This window comes from Triplophysa dalaica, chromosome 22 (assembly GCF_015846415.1).
Source record: "Triplophysa dalaica isolate WHDGS20190420 chromosome 22, ASM1584641v1, whole genome shotgun sequence".
NCBI lineage: Eukaryota > Metazoa > Chordata > Actinopteri > Cypriniformes > Nemacheilidae > Triplophysa > Triplophysa dalaica.
Genome location: NC_079563.1, coordinates 2069154 through 2092927, shown reverse-complemented (window position 1 = coordinate 2092927; position 23774 = coordinate 2069154). Strand labels below are relative to the sequence as shown.

Sequence of the window (23774 nt, the reverse complement as noted above, 5' to 3'; positions counted from 1 at the left end):
CCGCTCCAGAAATTGTAACGAAATCAAGCAGTTTAAGTGACGTTAAAATGTGATAAAGAGACACAGCAACAATTTGAGCGTGCAGACAAATGCAGGTTTATTGACCACACTAAAGGGAAAACAAACCGACTGACTAACAAACTAACAAACGAAACATGAAACATAAATGCAGTAAAGAAGGTAAGAAATAGACAAAGTAAAGATTGGCAGTATTACAAACAGCTATTCACATCTGCATGAACCATCGAGTCCAATCTCCTTTGTAAAAAGGGGTTAAAGCTTAAACGCAGCTATTTAGGATATAGTTGGATACTTGCATTGGTTCGCTGAGTGTGCCGAGACAAGTTCTGTGCGCGTTGAAAAAGGTTCTTTGAGTCCTGATGGTTTCAAAGCAAGCGGGTGAGTCCGTCTACTTCTTTCTTGGAGCCGGATTGGCTAACGAAGGTAGGACGAAGTTAGCCGATGTAAACTGCCGGATGAAACTGTCTCCAGGGGAGAGACAGGTCTCGATGACGTGCCGGGCAGGAGCGCGAGGACACGAGATGAGCCTCGATAGCTCTGTGTACGGATGCTTTATGCTTGAAGGGTTCACGCCCTTCCAAGGCGAGCGGTCCAATGTGATGAGGACCTTAGGAGTATTGTATACAACACATTTCTGTGCTATACATAATCTTTCAAGGAATGAAGAGAGAAACATTTAGATATAAAACATGCCAGGATTATAAGTACATTGACCTGAAGTTTGTACCAGAATGAAAATATAAGCAGAATACAACTAAACATACATGCTTTTGAGGTTATAGGCGAGGCCGAATAACATCGGAACAAACATACAATGTGGAGATATAGAGGTATATCCATTTAGAACCTTATTTTGTGGATAAGGAGAAAAGACAGACAATTTCCAGAGGAGATGAAAACCTAGGCCACATTCCTTTTAGAGCAAATGGTCCATCGTTGGAGAAATGATGGATGCTTAAGAGAGAGCAGTTAGACCCCTACAGAGAGGTCGTAGTATTTTACGACGACAAATGGTCACCTTTGATCCGGCCAAGATCCTACATTATACACATGCTTATAAATCAAGAACAAATTATTAATAGCTGTATTAATAAACTGCTTACTAATGTCTATTAATGCGGGGCCAATGCTTCATAAATGATTAATTAACTATGTACTGATGCTTAACTAATGATTCATAGCGTGCAGTTATTATAAAGTGTTACCAAAAAACGTAATGATGATAAAACAGAGATGTGGCCTATGTTTAAATCAGGGCTCTCCGGCAGTGCACAATAAAGTGGTTAAGAATTTAGGTGTTTTGTATTCAGTTGTAGCTTTCCTTTAGCTCAGTGGTAAGAACGTGGCGCTAACAATGCCAAGGCATTTTTTTAAAGAATGTATGTCGCTTTGCAAAAAACTGTGAGCTTCATAATTTTGCAGATATTATTTATGCTTCAACAGCAACATTACACACTATCTATAGTTAAACAGGTGGAATCATTGAAAAGGACCTCTTTAAGTTTGATAAGCAAATAAATACACAGTTAAATCTTGCTATTTTATCTTTGACCTTTTGATGAAGTGAAGACATTTCTTTCTTTTACCCACTTGGAGAAACTCATCCATGGCTTCATTATTTCGAGACTCGATTATTGCAATACTTCTTATATAGGAGTTATCCAGACAGCTGGGATACGTTTGCAAGTGGTTCAAAATGCAGCATCCAGAATGTTGACCGGTAAACACAAATCTTCTCTTCTTTCCAATGCTTGCTGGTTTGGATCCGTATAGAATACAAACTTTTATTTAAATCTCTTAACAGTTTGACACCATCTTATCTTCATGCTTTAGTGATATGTCACTCATTTACCAGATCTTTGAGGTCTTCTGATCAGTTCCTCTTAACAATTTCAAGGTCTAGTTTAAAACATAAGGGGGTTCGCTCATTTTCGGTTGCCGTTCTGAAACTATGGAATTTGCTACCTGTGAACATTAGATACTATACTGTTTTTAAATCAATGTTAGAAACGTATTTATTTACTCAGGCTTTTTGGGAGGGTATTTAGTGCACTTTATGTTTGTTATTGTAACTGTTATTGTACCGCTCTTATGTGTTTTCCTGTATCTCCATACAGCATATTGGGCAACAATGGTTGAATTCAACTGAGCTATAAAACTATAATAAATCAATTTCAATTTAATGTATTGTAAGCGCCACAAGATTTATTTCCATTTTCCCAAAACTAAGATAATCATTTGTTTTAAAGTGTCTCCAGAACCAAACACAGCCCCTGAACCAGGTCATGCTGGTAAGACTATATTTGCCTCCCTCAGTTAACCAGCTAACCTCTTGCAAATCTTAATAATAAAAACTGATAATGTAGCCTACTCTTTACATCTGCATTTAGAGTAGAAAGCACTTACTTTTTAATAATAGGCCTTTCATTAATGGCTGTCATCCTTTTCTTCCTGTTGCTGTCATCTCAATGCTCATTTGATTGTGTTCATGTAATATTGTTGTATATTACTCACAATTTTGTTTAAAGCATTTCCAAAATATAATTTTGCTTAGTCAGCTCGTATTATGATTAATATGTCTGAAGCTTGATTTTCTTTTACCAGTAGAAGGAAATATAAGTACTTCTATACATGAAGTCAATTCATCAGCCAAAGGATCTGCTGCTGCCTGGGCCATTCTGCCTGTGTGTAAGTACGGCATTTCTGCTTTTTGCTATGATTCAATTAAATCCGGACACTTGTGCATATTTTCAGGACTCTTTTAATGTAAAGTGTTTTTAAATAAACATTCAAAAATCGCCAGCTGTGTTATATATATATATTGTTTACTGTATTATGTGTTTTGATTTGAGATTGGTAGTCCAAAGGTTTTATTGATGTGTTTGAGGTCCCCCTGCATCAAAAAACGTAATTTAAATGTTTTATGTTATGCTTAAAATGGTATTCCAAAATCTAAAATATTAAAATCTTAAATACCTTAATGCTCTTTGTCTACAGTGTTGTTGGCCATGGCTGCAGCGGGTGGTTACTTGATGTGGAGGAACTGGCAGATTAAAAACAAGAAGAGTATGAATTTTGATAACCCAGTGTATCTGAAGACTACTGAAGAAGACCTCAATATAGATATAAATAGACACTCTGCCTCTGTTGGCCACACATACCCTGCTGTGAGTTATGCATCTTTATTGTCAATCATTAAAAAACTTAGATACGGTTTATCTCATTGTTATAAAATATTGTAAATATCCTGTCAACGTAAAATGGAAAGCAAAGGCACTTAATCCATGGCTTTTGAAATGTTGTACTTTGCTGTTTTATAAAAGTAATTGTGCCTGAATTAATTCTTTGAGTTTGGGAGACTACATCTCATATTCCTGCTTTATTTCTTTTCATCCAGATTTCAGTGGTAAGCACAGAAGAAGATTTGTCGTAACCAAGTTTATTTACCACCAGACTAATGGCATCAGGGGCCTCAAAACCAGATTCCTTCTGAAGTGCATTTCCAAGTTTTTAATCAGAAACAGGATGTGAATTGTGGTACAAGAAAGGACATTTCTACTGACTTTTATGTCCAGATCCGGATGGTCATTTGTCTGTCTGGAATGTTTAAATGAAATGCATATTTTAGACTGTCATGCCTTCAAGATATGTTTCCAAAATAGAAGTAATTTCTCAGAAGTACATTCTTAAAGGCATAGTTAAAAGAAAAATTTTCATTAATTACCATCATGTCGTTTCACAAACGTAAGACCTTCATTCATCTTCGGAACACAACTAAAGGTATTTTTTTAAGTCCAAAAGCTTTCTGACCCCCCCATACACAGACGCGGAAAGCTAGTAAATAGTCCATGTGACTACAATGGTTTAACTTCATTTTATGAAGCGATGAGAATGCATTGTGTGCTCTTGTGAATGGACATTGGATACTGTCACAAAAGAGCTGAAATTGCTGAATTAGTTGTTATTATTTTTTGTACTCAAAGTATTCTAGTCGCTTTATAAAATGAAGGTGGAACCACTTTAGACACATGGACTATTTTGTCGAGGCCTTTACTGTCTTTCTGTGCCTTGAAGGTGGCAGTTGCGTTGCTGTCTATGAAGGGTGAGAAAGCTCATGGACTTCATCAAAAATAGCTTAATTTGTTTTCTGTAGATGAACGAAGGTCTTACGGTTGTGGTAAAATGTGAGGGCAATATAGACAGAATTTTCATTCTTCAATGAAATATCCTTTCAAGTTCTAAATGCTAAAGTGCTGTTAAATCATTTTTAAAACACTGAATATATCTCTCTCAACAACATAATTAATAAGGACTAAGCCCTTTGGTCAAATTTTCCTCTGTAAATAAGATTGTATACATTTGACTGAGGCAATTTTGCTATGTTTGGGCATTGTACCAGGGTAGAAGATCTATTTAAAAAATGTTTGTTTAAACTATTTTGTATGTATGTTTGCTGTTCCTGTTACCTTTTCTAGCAGGGGAACAAAATGCTCTGTATTGTGAGAACGTAAATATTTGCAAACACATCCAATAAAATTAAGATTTAAATTAAGTTACTTTTAGAAAGTCATGCCAGATATGCACATTGACTTCACACTGACTAATATTGGTGTGGTAGCTGATGTTTTGAGCTGTGTTTGGGGGTGTGTCTGTAAAATAATCATAGTCGAACTGGTATTGGTAACAATAGACAGTATGTCTCAACAAATATTGTAGTGGTGTTAAATAAACTGCAGGAAATTGTTGTAAATAACACATCATAATCTAATGTAAACTTTTACAATTCTATGTTTATAATTATAAGTATAATTATTCCAGTACCAAAAATGTGTATTTGCCTCCCAACCAGGCCATGTATCCAACAAAGATGTCCAGTAAGCCCTGGGTTTCTTTGTGAGACAAAGACTGAAATACAGGCACATATATTTAAACGTAACTTTAATCTTAAACTAAATGTGACCTCTCGCAACAGTAGGAGTTTCTTTACAAATGAAAGCAAATTGCTGCTTATAACTTTTTGGAATTTTGAGAGAACTCTTACAAACAGATGGTTATCCAACCTGCATCCCACCGATAATGGTTATCAGCATTTGGTAAAAATGTGTAGTGTGGGTAGAACTTAATATTTTCCATGCGACATGGTGTGACATTGTAACGGAGATTTGTGAATGTGAGGCCAATGAAAGACATCATGGTGGATAATGTCTGAAAGAGGATAATGGCTTTTAAACCTTTAAGCACTCAAATCCCCACTGTCAGCAATATAAGGCGGAGCTGCTCCCTGGAGTCTGAGTCACAAGTATTATAGGCATGTTTTGCCTCTACACCCATTGTAACCAGTACATCTGCCTGGCTGAGTGGACGTTGACACCATGATCAAGTTTAAGGGACGGAGGCAAAGCTTGTTCCCCAACTACAAACTTGGGGTCCCAACCCCTGCTTCCAAGGATCCTGATGATTCTGAGTTTCCCATTGACCAACAAAACTGGGTGAAACCATGGAATTCAATGCAGGAGCTGAGTGGAGATATTTATGACATCTATGCAGAGTATGAAGATGATGAAGAGGATAAACTGCTATCCACCTCTAGCAAGCTATCCTCTCCAACTAAGAATTACATGCTCAACATCAACGTGGGAGGCAAGGTCTACCAGATATCTTATAATGTAGCTGCAAAATATCCCAAGACAAGAATCGGTCGCCTTGCAACATATACTGACCACAGCAGGAAACTTGATCTCTGTGACGATTACACGGTGCAGAACAATGAGTTTTTCTTTGACCGTGACCCAGACATCTTCCACAACATATTTAACTTCTATAGAACTGGTGTTGTCTGGATTAAAGATGAGTTGTGTCCCCGCAATTTCTTGGAAGAGATCAACTATTGGGGCGTTCGCATCAAGTACACCCATCGCTGCTGCCGCATCTCATTTGAGGAACGTCAAGATGAACTCAATGAACAGCTCAAGATACAAAGGGAGCTGCAAGCAGAGGTGGAAACAGAAGAACATGAGGACCAGTTCCAAGATATGGCTTTTGGTCATATTCGTTTCCTTATTTGGAATATGATGGAAAAGCCCTTCTCATCTATAACAGCCAAGCTCATGGCAGTCGCATCCAGTTTCTTTGTGCTGGTATCACTTGTGGCCATGACTCTTAATACAGTAGAAGAAATGCAGTATACAACTACAACAGGCCAGCTGAGTGGTAAGACCTACTGTGAGTATGTGGAGACTTTCTGCATTGATTTTTTTACTATGGAATATATGCTTCGACTTGTGTCCACCCCTGATCTCAAACACTTTGGAAAAAGCATGCTGAATGCCGTGGACTTGATTGCGATTCTTCCGTTATATCTTCAGATGATCCTAGAGTGTTTTGAGAAGGAAGATTATGGGAAACATGGCAGTGATATTGAGACTGTTGGACGTGTAGGGAAATTGGGTCAAGTTCTGCGTATCATGCGCCTCATGCGTATCTTTCGGATCCTGAAACTGGCACGTCACTCTACTGGACTCCGAGCCTTTGGCTTTACGCTCAGACAATGTTACCAGCAAGTGGGATGTCTTTTCCTCTTTATTGCCATGGGGATTTTCACCTTCTCTGCCATGGTGTATACCGTAGAGCATGACGTGCATCAAACAAACTTCACCAGCATTCCACATGCATGGTGGTGGGCAGCTGTAAGTTCATGTTTATCTCTATGGTGAAAGTCTGTTTTATCGGACAGTAAGTAAAATTTAACTTTCACAAGCTCTTTTTTGCAGAGCACTCCCTTTGCATTGTTTAGTAGGATGAAAAAGATTTGGTATAACTTGAAACTTTAATCTTGAAATATAAAATTGCAAAATATAACACTGGTAAAAAAGTACAGAAATTTTTAATATCAGATTATAGTACAATGTTATTAAGGGACAGCATTTATTGCAATTTAGTGTTTATATGGAAAGAAGGTTAAAGGTTCTTTAAAGAATACCGTGATGGTTATACTTCATTTCTGTGCTTAAATAGAAATTAAAATGTGCTCTGATGCTGGTGAAAGTACAATTTCCAAAATCCAAGCACAACCACTCAATTCGGAACTAAAGCATAAACACACAAAACATCATCGGATTATCCCTTTATAACTGTTTATACACAATCAAGTTAATGTGGTGTACCTTATGCACATAGGCACCGATTGCCAACAAAACACATCCAACAAAACCCATGACTTCATTTCACTTACCGCAGGGAGTTCAAGACCAGCATCATTAAGCGCCGGGAATGCTACGTCTGTCATTTTCAAACGATCTCCAAAGCCAGCGTTATATCCACCATTTATATAAGGTTGATTTTTCTAAATGCAGTGAACAAACAAACACAGCTGTACTTCACTAATTTAGAAGCACATTGATGGCCGTTCTCTTTCTTCCACTCCACAATGAGAGAAGACTGGCTGAGAGTAGAGTACTGTTCTTAACTCTTTGATGCAACAAGTACATCAGTTGTTGTTGGAAATATTCCTGGTTGCGGTTGATCTGAATAATGCAGCATAATCCCTCAGAGGATTTATATTATGGAACTGTAGTGTATGCAAGATTAAAAGATGCGTCTTCACTCTATATTTAAACTGACAGAGTGTGTCTGCCTCCTGGACAGTGCAGGGAAGACTATTCCAAAATTTAGGCGCTATATAGGAAAAGGATCTACCACCTGCACTTGATTTTGAAATTCTAGGTATTACCATCTGACCGGACACCTGAGAGCGTAATGCACTTGAAGGATTGTAACACAATAGAAGTTCGCTCAAATATTGCAGAGCTAATCCATGTAGGGCTTTGTAGATAATAAGCAATATCTAAAACTTAATGCAATGCTTTATAGGTAACCAGTCCAAGGTTGACAGAACCAGGCTAATATGCTCATACTTTCTAGTACGGTTAAGAACTTAATCCACCTCGTTTTGGACCAGTTGGAGTTTTTGTAATAAACCTGCAGGGCAACCACCTGACAGTGCATTACAGTAATCTAGTCTTGATGTCATGAATGCATGAATTAACTTCTCTGCATTTGACAGAACAGCATATGATGTAGTTTATGACATTTTTCTATTAGTGATGAAAAGTAGGGGGATCTAGACGTTTTTATGGCTTTCCTGCATTTTCGAGTACTATCCTTCCATGCTGTAAGAAATATCTCTAATTTAGTTTTCTTAAAGTTGCGCTTCAGTTTTCCGGCTGCTTTCTTAAGAGCCTGAGTGTGTACATTATATCGAGGTGTTGGGCTGCCATTTCTAATCTTCTTTAACTGTGTCTAGTGTTTCAGAGAAGGTGGAGTTTAAATTTTCAATTGTAATGTCAAAATCTTCAACGTTATTTCTCAGACTAGAGATTTGAGACAATTCAGGCAGATTATCGAGAAACGCATCTTTGGTAGTTGAAGTAATTGTTCTACCGTATTTGAAACAAGGAGTTTGATTTGCAGCCGTAGGCCAGTGAGGCAAACATATTATCAGATAATGATCCGAAATGTCTCCACTCTGCTGAAGGATTTTAACGTTGTCCACATTTGCCAAGACAGTTTTAAATCTAGAGTATGATTACATAGGTGAGTGGGTCCTGACACATGGTGACTAATGCCCATGGAGTTAAGAGTGTCTTTGAAAGCCATTCCTAAGGCATCTGTATCGTTAACTACATGGATGTTAAAGTCACCAATAACAAGGACTCTATCTGCAACCAGTACTAGTTCTGATAAGAACCCAACAAATCATGTCTGGTGCCCTGGAGGCTTATATACAATAACTAGAATACATTTAAAAGATGTTTTATCCTTAGTATTAGGTGTTGATACATGAAGTACCATGTCTTCAAAAGAATTGTATTTAGAGTCAGACTTCTGGGAGATGCTAAAATAATTATTGTAAAGTGCAGCGACACCTCCCCCTCTGCCATTAAGACGAGGCTTGTATTTATAATAATAATCTTAGGGGACAGAGATTCATTTAAAGTAATATAATCATCTGATTTTAGCCATGTTTCGGTCAAACAGAGTATGTCTACTACATGTTGTACATTTTGTGTATTCTGCGACGTGAGACGGCAAGCAGACAGTAAATTAAGCCATTCTGTCTGCTCCCTGACCTGGACCCCAGAGAGTTAAGCTTTAGCATTATTAAGACTTTTTTGCCATATTTCTAGACAGGAGGGAAGCCCAATCCCAGGAGGGATGTTTCAACAGGTCAGGTCTGCTCTCAAAACTCTTCCAGTTATTTATAAAAACTATATTAGACTATACTATATTAAACTATACTCAAGACAACCAGCCATTTAATATCTGCTATAAATCTCATCACCACGATAAGCAGTGAGGGGGCCAGAGAATATTACAGTGTCTGACGTCATGCTTGCATGCTCACACAACCTCTTTACTATTATCTTTTGTGATCTCCGATTGACGGAGTGAAACATCATTTGTAATGACGTGAATAACAATCTTACTGAATTTACGATTAGCCTTAGCCAGCATATTTAAATTTGACTTGATGTCAGGAACTCTGGCTCCCGGTAAACATTTGACTATGGTGGCTGGTGCCTCTGTTAACATTCCGAACATTAGAATCATCAAAAACTAGGGCACTTTCAGCAGGTTTCTCAGTCGGTGCGTTATTGAGCGAGGCAAACCTGTTCGAGACTGTGATTGGAACGGTTGAGGGATGTTTTGTCCTGCGACTATGCCTTCTCACGGTCACAAAGTTTCCCAGCTGCGGGGATTTTCAACCGGAACAGAGCTGTGAGCGCTAATGTTGCTCGCATTCAAAGTGTTTTCTACGGTCCTTACATTCTTACTATCCTCAGATAAAGATTGGATCCGAGACTCTAATCCTAAAATTTTCTCTGTCAGCCTAACTACTTCCCCGTTTATCGCATATAAAACCCTTAAGTTAACTATCAATTTTGGTTTAGACTCTTGAGTTATAAATAAGTTAGCAACGACAGGTAGGGCATATACCCCAGCCATAAAAATTTTTTAACCATTTAAACCTTTATTTATTTTCTGATACGATAAGAATGGGTTTTGGTAAAATTGTTGTTTTTGTTTATTTCTGTGAACGTCTCCCTCAAATTTCATATAAAATTGTTGTTTTTATGTGCATTTATTTGCCGAAAAAGAACTGGAGAAAACGGCAATATCACAAAAAACAAAAGTTCATATTTAGTTTTAAACAACACAAACTAATGTTTGAAGGCCTACATGCATTAGAACAACTTAAAATATCATTTAAGAAATAACCCTGCTTTTTTATTATTTTATTATCATGCTCTGTCTTTCCTGCTGGTTGACTTTCTTCAAACACTGCAATACATGCAGGATTTAAATTATTTATAATGTTTATACATACAGTGGGGAAAATAAGTATTTGACACATCATTGTTTTTATCGATAAGAGGATTTCTAAGTGGGCTATTGACACAAAATTTCCACTAGATGTAGCCATCATGCCAAATATTGAATTTATACAAAGAAATCAGAACATTTAAGTATACAAGTTCAGTCATAATAAATGAAGTGAAATGACACAGGGGATAAGTATTGAACACACTTTATTTAATACTTTGTAGAAAAGCCTTTGTTGGTGATTACAGCTTCTAGACGCCTCTTGTTTGTCGTCTGCATTGCTCAGGAGTGATTCTGGCCCATTCTTCCACACAAATGGTCTTTAAATCTTGAAGGTTCCTTGGGCCTCTTTTATGAACTTTGATCTTCAGTTCTCTCCATAGATTTTCTATGGGATTTAGGTCAGGTGATTGAATAGGCCATTTAAGCAGCTTGATTTTCTTTCTTTCAAACCACTTCATTGTGTCCTTGGCCTTGTGTTTTGGATCATTGTCTTGCTGAAATGTCCACCCTCTTTTCAATTTCAGCTTTCTGGTAGATGGCAGCATATTTTAATCCAGAATGTCTCGGTATATTTCTCTGTTCATCCTGCCTTCAATAATATGAAGTCTGTCAGTACCCCTTGCTGAAAAGCAGTCCCAAACCATGATGCTTCCACCCCAAACCATGATGCTTCCACCCCAAACCATGATGCTTCCACCCCCAAACTTAACTGTTGGTAAGGTGTTCTTGGGGTGTTGGGCAGTGCCATTTCTTCTCCAAACATGGTGTGTAGAATGACTGCCAAAAAGTTCAATTTTGCTTTCATCTGACCATACTATAGTCTCCCAATAATCCACAGGCTTCTCCCAATGCTCTTGCGCAAACTTTAACAGAGCCTCAACATGCTTTCTGTTCAGCAATGGAGTCTTGCGTGGTGAGCGTGCATGGATGCCATGGCGGTTCAGTGCATTGCTTATGGTTTTCTTTGAAACAACAGTACCTGCTGATGCAATGTCTTCCTGAAGTTCTGCCCAAGTGGTTCTTGGCTCTTGGAGAACATTCCTGATTATTCTTTGGACTCCTCGGACAGGGATCTTACGTGGAGCACCTGATCGTGGCCGGTTTATGGTGAACTGATGCTCTTTCCATTTCCGGACAATGGCCCCCACTGTGCTCACAGGAATATTCAGCATTCTGGAAATGCACTTATAACCATTCCCATCAAAATTCTTTTTAACGATACGATTACGAAGATCTACAGAGAGTTCTTTGCTTTTACCCATCATGAAGTCTTTCCTGTGAGCCTCCTAGGAAATGAGAAGCCTTTATAGGCCATCAATTAGGACAAAAGCAGCTGATATCAATTAGTACTGATAGGGGGCAGGGCTTCTCTCTCAATAATGACAGATTTCAGGTGATCTCCTGGCTTTCTATGCCATTTTGCACCTTGTAACCTTCATGTGTTCAATACTTATTCCCTGTGTCATTTCACTTTATTTATTATGACTGAACTTGTATACTTAAATGTTCTGATTTCTTTGAATGAATTTGTGGCAAGGGGGGCGTGGTCTGACACGGTCTGCGGCAGAGAGGCGGGTCGGGAGAACGACGGTAAGCAAGCAGATCAACGCTATAGTGAAAACACCTGCTTCTTGTTCTAGTAATTGGCGAGGAGACGCTTTTAAGGCTCAACGGAGGAAGCAAACGGGAAGAGAGAGACGGCTGAGAAACGTGTTCGAAAGGAAGCCTCGTGACGTTGTGTCCAGGACTAAAGAGAAGGAATCTCCCTCGACGAAGAGGATTGGAAAGACAAAGAATCTTACTCAACGAAGAGATAAAGAGACTGTGTGAATGTTTGATCCCGGAAGTGAAACCCGGAAGTAAAAATAAAGATTCTTACGTTTCTCAGCCACGCCGACCCTTGCCTCCTTTCTTCCCTTGAACTTGAACTTTGTTACACTGGTGCCGAAACCCGGGAGGAAAGGAGAGAGCCGCCGCCATGCAGACTCCGCCAGGATCGCCATTTGCGGAGGTAATATCTTCACTCGCCGGTCTCCACCAGGAACACCATCAGGCCCTGCTGAGGCTTCGAGAGGACCAAGAGGCACGATTCCAGGCTCTAGTCCTGACTCAGCAGGAGGACCGCGAGTCATTCCGGAGCTGGTTGAGCCAGGAGAGAGGCGCATCACCATCTACGCTTTTTGGGACGGTACCGCTGCATAAGATGGGAACCCAGGACGAGCCGGAAGCCTTCTTGGACTTATTCGAGAGGTCCGCGGAGCTATCCGGATGGCCGCCGGACGCTTGGGCATCCCGCCTTATCCCACTCCTGTCTGGAGAAGCCCAGATGGCGGCCCAACAACTCCCGGTGGCGAATCTCCTGGTATATGCGGACCTCAAGAAGGCCATCCTCCAACGGGTAGGCCGGAGTCCTGAGCAGCATCGGCAGCGGTTCCGATCCCTGGAGTTCGGGGAACGTTCCCAACCTTTTGCCTTCGCTCACCAGCTCCGGGATGCCTGCCGCAGATGGCTGATGGCCGGGGCCACTACCGTCGACACCATCGTCGACCTGGTGACGCTGGAGCAGTTCGTGGCGCGGTTGCCCAAGAAAACCGCGCAATGGGTCCAGTGTCACCGCCCGACGACATTGGCCCAGGCCATCCAGCTGGCGGAGGACCAATTGGTGGCGTGCCCAGGGGTCGGCACAACCCCAACATCTCTTTCTCTCTCTCCCTCTAGGTCTACGACAGTGACGAGACCGGTGCCCCTACCCAGGTCCAAGGGGGGCTTCTATCCGCGGCCGGCGCCGCGAACCCGGTTCCCACCAGAGGCAGGGCCATATGGAGCTTTCAGGTCCCAAGAGGGACAACCCCAACGGACCGGCAGTGGTTCCCAAAATTCTTACCCTTCATCAGCCTCTCCTCGCCAATTCGGGGGTCTGCTTCCTGCCGCTGGGGTGGCGGGGACTCCTGGGCCGGCCTGTTGGCGTTGTGGGGACCCCGGGCATTTTGTCGACCGATGTCCGATGATGGAGGTCGGCATGATGATCCGGGTTCCCGACAATCCTCAGGCTGCCCTCGGTCAGGACGGACTGTACCAAATACCTGTGAGTATTAGGGGGGTATATATCAGGCGTTGGTGGATTCAGGGTGTAACCAAACCTCAATTCATCAAAGCCTGATTCAATTCGAGGCAATGGATACGAGCCGCGCGGTTAAGGTAAGGTGTGTGCACGGGGACGTGGTGAACTACCCTGTGGTGCCTTTGACCATCCAATTCAGGGGACAAAAGCATAGTGTAGAGGTGGCTGTTAACAAGCACCTCCGGCATCCGCTAATTTTGGGAACGAATTGGCCGTCATTTTCGACATTGTTGGGACACTTATGTGCGGATGTTTCTGGGCGAAACCAAGAGCGATGGGGGGGGGCGGTCGCGCAGTTGGGAGAGGTGGAGCCGGGACCGCTGACGACGGCCCCAGAGGAACGGAGCTCTGTGGTGAGAAGAAATCTCTCCCAGAGCGATGATTTTCCTCTGGAGCAGACTCAGGACGAGACGCTCAAACATGCGTTCGATCAGGTCCGTAAGATCGACGGACAACTTCCCCATCCTGCGCAACCGTTGACCTATCCATATTTTGCTATTTTAAAAGACCGGTTGTATAGAGTGACCCAGGACACTCAGTCAAAGCAGGATACAACCCAGTTAGTTATACCGAAGAGCCGTCGGGAAATGCTTTTCCAGGCGGCTCATTGTAATCCAATGGCGGGGCACCTGGGACATTCCTCAACTTTAAATCGCCTAACGGCCCGTTTTTTTTGGCCGGGCATTCATGAGAACGTGCGCAGGTGGTGCGCGTCTTGTCCTGAATGCCAGCTGGTAAACCCACCGGCCACCCCAAGGGCACCGTTATGCCCGCTTCCGCTTATTCAGGTCCCCTTCGAGCGAATTGGTATGGACCTGATCGGGCCGTTAGAGCGATCCGCACGAGGACATCGATTTGCACTAGTCATTGTGGACTATGCAACCCGATATCCGGAGGCAGTGGCGCTGCGCAATATCTCGGCAACGAGTGTTGCGGACGCACTGTTTCGATTAATCTCCCGTGTGGGAATCCCTAAGGAGATTCTCACAGATCAAGGCACGGCGTTTATGTCACGAACGCTTCGCGAATTGTATGGATTATTGGGGATTAAAACGATTCGGACCAGCGTCTATCACCCACAAACAGACGGACTGGTCGAACGGTTTAATCGTACGTTAAAAACCATGATCCGGAAATTCGTACACGAAGACGCCAAAAATTGGGATAAGTGGTTGGAACCTCTGTTATTTGCGGTCCGCGAGATCCCCCAAGCCTCTACGGGGTTTTCCCCCTTCGAGCTTCTCTACGGCCGTCAACCTCGCGGGGTTTTAGACGTCCTAAGAGAAGCTTGGGAGGACGGACCTTCCGCGAGTAAAAATGAAATTCAGTATGTCCTGGACCTGCGAACAAAACTCCATACACTGGGGCGGCTCTCTATGGAGAATTTGTTACAGGCACAAGACAGACAGAGCCGACATTATAACAGAGGCGCCAGACTGCGGAAATTTTCACCGGGAGAGAAAGTGCTTGTATTACTCCCAACGTCAACATCTAAATTACTCGCCAAGTGGCAAGGACCATTTGAGGTCACACGGCGAATAGGAGATCTCAATTATGAGGTAGTACGATCGGACAGGAGTGGGGCACATCAGATTTATCATATCAACCTCCTCAAAAAGTGGACTGAGTTGAACTCCGTAATGCTGGCGACGACAGTGAGTAGAGTAGATGATCTTGGGCCAGAAGCGAACACAAAATTGCAATCTCTCGCTCTGACTCCAGGGGGAGATCATCTCTCGCCGTCCCAGCTTACGGATGTGATAAAGGTACAGGCAGAATTTGCAGATGTGTTCTCACCCCTGCCCGGCCGTACGAACCTCATAGAGCACCACATTGAGACAAAACCGGGTGCGGTAGTGCGCAGTCGACCATATAGGTTACCTGAACACAAAAAAAATGTGGTTCAGAAGGAATTGGAAGTTATGCTGGACATGGGGGTAATAGAAGAGTCCCATAGTGACTGGGCGAGCCCGATAGTATTAGTACCGAAGACCGACGGCTCTGTCCGGTTCTGTGTGGACTATCGCAAGGTGAATGCGGTGTCGAAATTCGACGCCTATCCAATGCCACGAATTGACGAATTACTTGACCGGCTAGGGACGGCTCGTTTTTATTCGACATTGGATTTGACGAAAGGATATTGGCAGATCCCTCTATCTCCCTTATCCAAGGAAAAGACAGCCTTTACGACGCCGTTCGGGTTACACCAATTCGTCACACTTCCGTTCGGGTTATTCGGGGCCCCTGCTACTTTTCAGCGTCTCATGGACCGTATACTCAGACCCCACGCAGCGTATGCCGCCGCTTACCTCGATGACATCATCATATATAGTAACGACTGGCCGCGGCATATGCAGCACTTGAGAGCGGTTCTGAGTTCGCTGAGGAGGGCGGGGCTGACGGCTAACCCGAAGAAGTGTGCGGTTGGGCGAGTAGAGGTAAGGTATCTGGGTTTCCACTTGGGTCACGGGGAAGTGCGTCCCCAAATTGATAAGACGGCAGCAATTGCAACCGCCCCGAGACCCAAGACCAAAAAGGAGGTGCGGCAGTTCCTGGGGCTGGCGGGATATTATAGACGGTTTGTACCAAATTATTCGGACCTCACCAGCCCGCTGACTGACCTCACTAAAAAGGGGGCACCAGATACCGTCCAATGGTCAGAGCAGTGCCAGCAGGGGTTTACCCAGGTAAAGGCTGCTCTATGTGGCGGGCCGTTATTGCACTCTCCCGATTTTTCACTCCCTTTTCTGTTGCAGACTGATGCCTCCGATAGGGGCGTGGGCGCGGTCCTGTCCCAGGAGATAGAGGGGGAGGATCGTCCGGTGCTGTACATCAGCCGCAAGCTGTCTCGGGCTGAGATGAAGTACAGCACCATCGAGAAGGAGTGTTTGGCGATTCGATGGGCGGTTCTCACCCTCCGTTATTACCTCCTGGGGCGGGAATTCACGCTCTGTTCGGACCACGCACCACTCCAATGGCTCCACCGCATGAAGGACACCAACGCGCGGATCACTCGTTGGTACCTTGCTTTGCAACCATTTAAATTCCAGGTGATCCACAGGCCGGGGACTCAGATGGCGGTGGCCGACTTTCTCTCCCGGAGGGGGGGGGACGAGGCTACAGGCCGGATGGAGCCTCGGCCTGAGTCGGGCGGTGGGGGTATGTGGCAAGGGGGGCGTGGTCTGACACGGTCTGCGGCAGAGAGGCGGGTCGGGAGAACGACGGTAAGCAAGCAGATCAACGCTATAGTGAAAACACCTGCTTCTTGTTCTAGTAATTGGCGAGGAGACGCTTTTAAGGCTCAACGGAGGAAGCAAACGGGAAGAGAGAGACGGCTGAGAAACGTGTTCGAAAGGAAGCCTCGTGACGTTGTGTCCAGGACTAAAGAGAAGGAATCTCCCTCGACGAAGAGGATTGGAAAGACAAAGAATCTTACTCAACGAAGAGATAAAGAGACTTTGTGAATGTTTGATCCCGGAAGTGAAACCCGGAAGTAAAAATAAAGATTCTTACGTTTCTCAGCCACGCCGACCCTTGCCTCCTTTCTTCCCTTGAACTTGAACTTTGTTACAGAATTCATTATTTGGCTTGATGGCTACATCTGGTGGAAATGTTGTGTCAATAGCCCACTTAGAAATCTCCTTACTGATAAAAATGCTGATGTGTCAAATACTTATTTTCCCCGCTGTATATAAAACAGACTTTCTTTACAGAAGACTGCAAGATTGAAATAAAAAACTATTTTGTTGATTATTGCCCTTTATTTAAATTGTGTGCGTTTGATTTTATTGATGTTTCATGCATATAAACTCAAACTCATACTCAAAGCCAGCATGCAGTGGGCCTAAAATTCTTTTGCACATTATTTTCCTTCCACCAGCATCTCTGTTAAAAACTAAAGCCTCTCTGTGAGTGAAGAGTGAAGCTGTTTTCAACCAATAGAAAACACTATGGTGTTGTTTTTCTATTCTCATTGGGTGGGCAAGACAGACGTTTAGACCCCTGCCCTGCCCATGCCATGCCTGGTTTCAAAGAAAACCCTGATATTAAATGTCTTTATTGACTCATACATGTAAAAGAAATACTGCCTTATAAGTCTGTAATTAACCTAATTATAAAGCATTTTCCACTTCAAGCCTTAGTTAACCCTTATTTATCACTTGATACATGCACAATTAATAGTAGTTAATAAGATTGTTGTGGTTAGGTATTGGTAGAACGTTCCTGGAAATAAGGTAAGTATAAGTTCATGCAATACATGCATAATGAAAAGAAAACCGTATGGAAAATAAAATAAACCATAGAAATTATTAAACACATACTGTATAACATGATGTTATTCAAAACAGTGTAAAGTCTCTCTTTGTTCTTACCGAAAAATGCTGACGATTCATGACTTATTTGTAGAACTACTAAAATATTACTTATGCTTTTATTCCACAGGTGAGCATTTCCACTGTGGGCTATGGCGACATGTTTCCAGAAACTCACCTGGGCAGGATTTTTGCATTTGCTTGCATCTCATTTGGCATTATTCTTAATGGAATGCCGATATCCATCCTATTCAATAAATTCTCAGACTACTATGCAAAGTTAAAAGCCTATGAATACACCTCTACCATAAAGAATAGAGGAAAAGTAAGGTTTGTGAAAAGAGCTGCTAAGACATTTGTAGAACACTTCTAGAATGTTCTGTCAACCATCTGCCCACATTCTCAACAATTTTATATTCTTGTGTGTATGATGTATAGTGTTTTGAAGTTAAAGGTACTTCGAATTAAAGCAATCTGTAGAGCAATTCTGAGTTTACTTGACTTCAAAGGTGAAGGCTGTAACAACTCATTTGTAACACTTCATTAAGACTGGCATTGTACGTTGTAGTGTAAGTATTTCAAAAAAGACATTATAGCACAGTTTCGCAGACAATGCTTAGCTCAAGGAAGGACTGATGCCTTAGTTAAATTAGGATAGTTTAACTCAATTTTATTCAAATGTCTAGAAGAAACCTTACTTGTGTGCATCTTGAGACAAAAAAATGGCATTGACATATGGCATTGACAAATATTAAAATAGTTTTAGGGCAAGTTATTTTCTGTTCAGACAGCTCAAACTTTTATTTTAGTCTAGAAATCACCTTAAGACTTGTCTGTGAAAACGGGCAATTAAGTTAGTAGAAAGTTTTGGATAAACTAGATGACTACATATCTTGCATCAAACGTCCCCTACAGCAGTGGTTCTCCCGGGGGGGCGCGAGTAGGCTACAGGATGGGAGGGAATAAAACCTGAAAAAAAATGAGCACTTTTTTATCACTAAACTACTGTCATAAAAAGCTATAGTTTTGTATATACACAACTCCTGAATAAAAATTCAAATGTGTTTGGACTGATTTTAAAAAATCACAATTTGATTGGTTGTGGATATTTAGCGCAAATGCAGGTGATACGCGGTTTTATTAAGCGATTCATTGAATCGTTCATTCAAACGATTCGTTCAAACGGCCGATTCATCAAGAATGAGACAGATGTTTGTGGATGGGTCATTGAATCTTTGACTCAACTGATTCGTTCAAAACACTGAATCATTCAAAACATGATTGAGTGTTGCTGCAGTGGTATAAAGGCTTTACGTAATGAACCAATAAGTTTATAATACCATAGAATAAGTTGTTTATATCTACATACAGAGTGAATGATCCGTGATCCATACGGATCGTGCTCTACGATTAACTGTAAATGTATTAATCATTGAGTAAAAGAATGAAACGCGCTCTCTCTCTCTCTCTCCAGTTTTAGCGCCAATGCGCTCTCTCTCTCCAGTATCTGACGAGTACCATACTAAAGCGGTTCCAGATAAACAATGACGCTCAAAATTGCTCTGTCACACATCTAATATTACAACAACATATCTTGGTTCTAACAAACAGAACAAAACAACGTTACTCACATACTGATCCGAATCAAAGCAACCTCATTTGGGGTGGTTTTCAGGCAATATTTCTCTCCAACATCTCTCTACTGGAAAGTATCTCCATAGCTATTTTTGAGTAGCCTATCTCTGCTCAAAGCCTTTGCCTACCGTTGGTCCTAATGCGTCTCTGCTGGAAAGTTCTTATAATATTAAGGTCCTAGCTCCTGGCTGACTACATCTTTTTGTACTGTTGTGGCCACCGACGTGTTTGGACGAGAAGGGGGAGTCTGCAGTCCTGGAGCATGCAGTTTATCGCTCCAAGCAGTTTTACGCCCTATATGCAGTTTTAGGACCCGTTGTTCCTTATTTCTCCAGAATGGGTTCGCTGTTCAATATGAACCACCAGAACAGACCTAACAGATAACTTAGTCGTCTATCGCGAGTTAGAGGTTTGGTAAATAATCGTTTTTGTACATCTGATCCAATTGTGCGTATTATTCATTTTTCAATTCACAAAAAGACTAAAGTTGCAATTGCATATCAATTGTCTCCTGTAAGCTATGTATGATAGTTGTTCTCAGTCGCTTTGGTGCATTTCCCACATCACTTGTCATGATTCCACCTCACCTTGTCAGGTATTTCTTGGTCTAGAGGTGGAATCATACAGGATCCTCTGTTTCATGTGGGAGATAGACGATTTCATCTCTCTCTGGTCTGCGTCATCGTTCCTACCCTCCTGTTTCCTAGTTTGTGTTAATTAGCTTTCCTTGAGCGTTTATCCCTTGCACCTGTTCCCTATAGGCTTGTTCCCTTTAAAACATCCTTGTGTTCATTGTCCTGTGCTCGGTCATTGTAAGCTGTTTGATGTATGTTACTGCCCGTTCCGTATTACGGTGAGCTCTGTTTTCTCCTGTTGATTTCGAGATACCCTTTTGGATTTACCCTGTAAACTTTTTGATGTATGTTACTGTACGTTCTGTATTACGGTGAGCTCTGTTTTCTCTTGTTGATTTCGAGATACCCGATTTGGATTTATCCTGTAAACTGTTTGATGTATATTACTGCCCGTTCCGTATTACGGTGAGCTCTGTTTTCTCCTGTTGATTTCGAGATACCCTTTTTTGTGGAATTACCCTGCTGTGGATTATCTTTGTTTGACTATTAAATCCTTTTTGCAAGTATCATTGTCTCTGCCTGCAATTTGGAATTTTACCTCTCCTGTGGCTAAGTGGTAGAATTAACAGACCATCATGCCGGAGACCTGAGTTCGATTCTTGATCCTGACATCACTAACATTTGCACAACATTTAGTTCAACCTTCACAACATTTAGTCATTTGTGCACATCAGAGTAGCATTTTCTCATTCCTTCCAACAAATTGCAAATGCTTTTGGACATGCATCATTTGCTTTCGTACAACTCCCTGCTGTTTTATAACATTATCATTTACTTATGTCATGTCAGTCAAAATTAACTAAACTTGTGAATGCTGAATAGTCATTCCATATAAAACTAATGGTCCTCATTTCATTGCTTGTGTCATTACATACAAAAATGTTGGACTAGTTGTCAAAATCTACATAATCCCTGAGAATGAGAGGCGTCTAACTGGAGACATCACAGCAGAGTCCTGCAGAGGGTGGATTTGCCACTCGAGGAGATACTTTATTCGCTGCATTGCAAGAGATGATATTCACTGTGATGTAGATGTAACTATGTGGCCAGACAGAGAGGAACGTCTGGATGTGCACGAATGAATTACAGTACTATGTATGTTGTATGTTCAGTTCCAATATGTACTGCAATATTGTTTACAGTTGTGCACAGCTCTACCCAAAGGGATTTTATGTTTGTTGTAAATAAGGGTGTATTTATTCTTTTGCACAATGCTGTGAACAAATTAGAATTGCAAAGAGCATATGCAGTAAAAATGTTAAACAAACGTATTCAGTGTCTTGTACTCCGATATCTCACTAAATACAGTAATGTCTAACTTTACTGTAGTTTTCAAATGGATGTGCAAATAGTATATAGTGCTGTCTTGAGCATTTTCAGGAAGTGTCACCAAAATCAGACTTTTTTTGCATTGGAAAACCTTTACAGAGTAAACTGTCATAATGAAAACATGACAAAGCCATTTGACTATCTTGTTCATAAACAGTGGTGTCAGGACTTTTCATCTTGATGACACTGACACTTTCGTTGACATGAATACTTGCTTTTGAGGAATGAGCTATCCATTTTGAGCAAGTGACATGCTTTTGCAGTTTATCAACTAGGTTTTGCAGTTTGTACTGTATTGTACTGTATTGTTTTGAGAAATGCATTAACTGTTGTGCAAATGTGATGTGAGAAATGCACCAAAGCGACTGAGAAAAACTGTAAAACCATTAGTAGATATCTACAAATATGTTAAACTGTTCTTCATATCGTTACAATAACAACAAAAAATCAAAAAATCGTGGTAACTAAAATAGTTGGATAGCAGTTTGAGTCAAAATTATTTTGTCAATCAACTTCCCCTACTGGAGAAATAAGGAACAGCGTGGGCGTAAAACTGCCTGGGGCGCAGAACTGCATAATCCAGGTCTGCAAACTACATATATAGGTTTGAACTGAGAGATTTGTTGCCAATATATAATACAACGCTATTGGCCACTGTAAATCAAAAACTGCGCCTTTAAAGCAACACTACTGTAATAATAATGTCTCTAAAATAATTTGGCTTCAACCACACTGTGTAAATTCAGTGTTCAGGTCTGTAGCTCAGCCCGTCGCCTGCCTGCGGAAGAATACGACATGGTTTCAAACAACGTTTCTGCATTTGCCAGTAACATCAGTTTAGTAATCAAAATCATGAAGATTGCAAAATGAAAGTTATGTTTGTAGGATGATATTAAAACTATACTAAAAGCTATTCTCTCTAAAACGAAGACATTTAAAAAAAGCATTATTTTTAATTGCGACTTTAAATTACACAAAAACATGTAAATGTTGGCCATGCACCAAGAATGCAGACAAGTACAGTCGAGTAGAATGTAACTACATCAAAAAAATATTTTCTAATACAAGCACTGATAATCCTGATTTAATCCATGAAAAGCAGAAAGTGACAGAAGGAACCAGAGGAAGGCATGTAAATATGTTTTCAAACGTGTGCTTGCATTTCCCAAGACAATTTCGTAAGACATTAACAAAGTTCTTCCGGACAAGTGTTGAACCAGCATTTCACACATTACAAACATTTTAATAAAATACAACCAACAGAATATACACAACCAAATCATACTAAATTTATCTTTAAGATTTAAATACATATGTAAAATAATAATAATAATAATAAATAAATAAAACCTACACTACTATTGCCTTCTCATAAGGACTGTAAATCACGTTCCCGCTCATTCTGCTTCACAACTTCTTGGTGGTGGAACATTCTTCCTAACTCTGTCCGGTCAACCACATCTCTCACAACATTCAAAAAACTACTTAAAACCCAACTCTTCTGTGAATACCTGACAGACAAATGATGAAAAAATATATATCTCTCAACAGGTAGTGGTCTAGCTTTATTTGAAACCAGTAACTTTGTATTGGCATCTAATGTATTATGGCTCCTGTATGACATATCGCTTGTTGCTCCCTAACTCTTTGTAAGTCGCTTTGGATAAAAGCGTCTGCTAAATGACTAAATGTACTAATAGGTAGTACATTTTTACTATATAGATTTATCAAACAAAAATCGAATAAACTATGTTTGTAGAAATCTGTAGTCGGTCACCATCTTAAAATGCCTAATTAATTACCTGATATGAAATTAAGACAAATTGTAGCCTATAACACAAGACTGAGTAGGCAATATGATCATTTGGCTTTTTCATAGGCTACATAATATATTAGATTAGTGGAGTAACATTTATGTGGTGTATTATTTGTGATTGGCAACTCTGCTATGATAACACCATCGATGTTGAAACACCTGGACTCCCAACACCCTAATTTATTGGAAGCTGATATTCATAAACAATATGTATGTGCCTCACACTGCATCTTCTGGACAACTTACAAACAAAAGTGATTAAAGAAAACATTTTGATGTGATTGAATAATTGTTAAACCCCCAGCTTATAAAGCCCTCATGCTGTAAAAATATTTACAAAACGCAGAATGTAGGCTATGAAACATTTCCATTTTATTTTTAGCTTAAGGACATTTAAAGACATTATGAGTCTTTCGAGGACGATTATCACAGAGGTATAGCCATTTTCAGTGGTGGTGGATGAGGTTTTAGTGTGAGGCTTCTACACAGTTGAGAATTTTCAGAAAACATAGACTGTT

The 23774-nt window shown here is 41.0% G+C and overlaps 2 protein-coding genes across 6 annotated transcripts in view; both read left to right on the top strand.

The window, feature by feature from the left end:
- The window catches only part of vldlr (very low density lipoprotein receptor), a 69168-nt gene extending 64595 nt beyond the window's left edge, over window positions 1-4573 (top strand). For 2 of the 5 annotated variants that reach the window (XM_056735870.1, XM_056735868.1), the window contains exons 16-19: window positions 2271-2312; window positions 2626-2709; window positions 3019-3188; window positions 3419-4573. In XM_056735870.1, the coding sequence (XP_056591848.1) occupies window positions 2271-2312; window positions 2626-2709; window positions 3019-3188; window positions 3419-3454 (332 nt within the window). In that variant the 3' untranslated portion in view covers window positions 3455-4573. The remainder of the gene's footprint in view (window positions 1-2270; window positions 2313-2625; window positions 2710-3018; window positions 3189-3418) is intronic. The other 3 variants (XM_056735869.1, XM_056735872.1, XM_056735871.1) reach the window with 3 other exon arrangements.
- Window positions 4574-5330: 757 nt separating this feature from the next.
- Window positions 5331-18230, top strand: kcnv2a (potassium channel, subfamily V, member 2a). Its single transcript, XM_056735844.1, has 2 exons — window positions 5331-6707; window positions 17972-18230. The coding sequence occupies exons 1-2, from the start codon at window positions 5394-5396 to the stop codon at window positions 18212-18214; spliced, it is 1557 nt and encodes a 518-aa protein (XP_056591822.1). The 5' UTR covers window positions 5331-5393; the 3' UTR covers window positions 18215-18230.
- The last annotated feature ends 5544 nt before the right edge of the window (window positions 18231-23774 follow it).

Coding starts and splice junctions, on each gene's coding strand:
- kcnv2a (XM_056735844.1), top strand. CDS start 5,394: ATGATCAAGTTTAAGGGACGGAGGCAAAGCTTGTTCCCCAACTACAAA. Junction 6,708..17,971: donor ATGCATGGTGGTGGGCAGCT/GTAAGTTCATGT, acceptor TTTATTCCACAG/GTGAGCATTTCCACTGTGGG.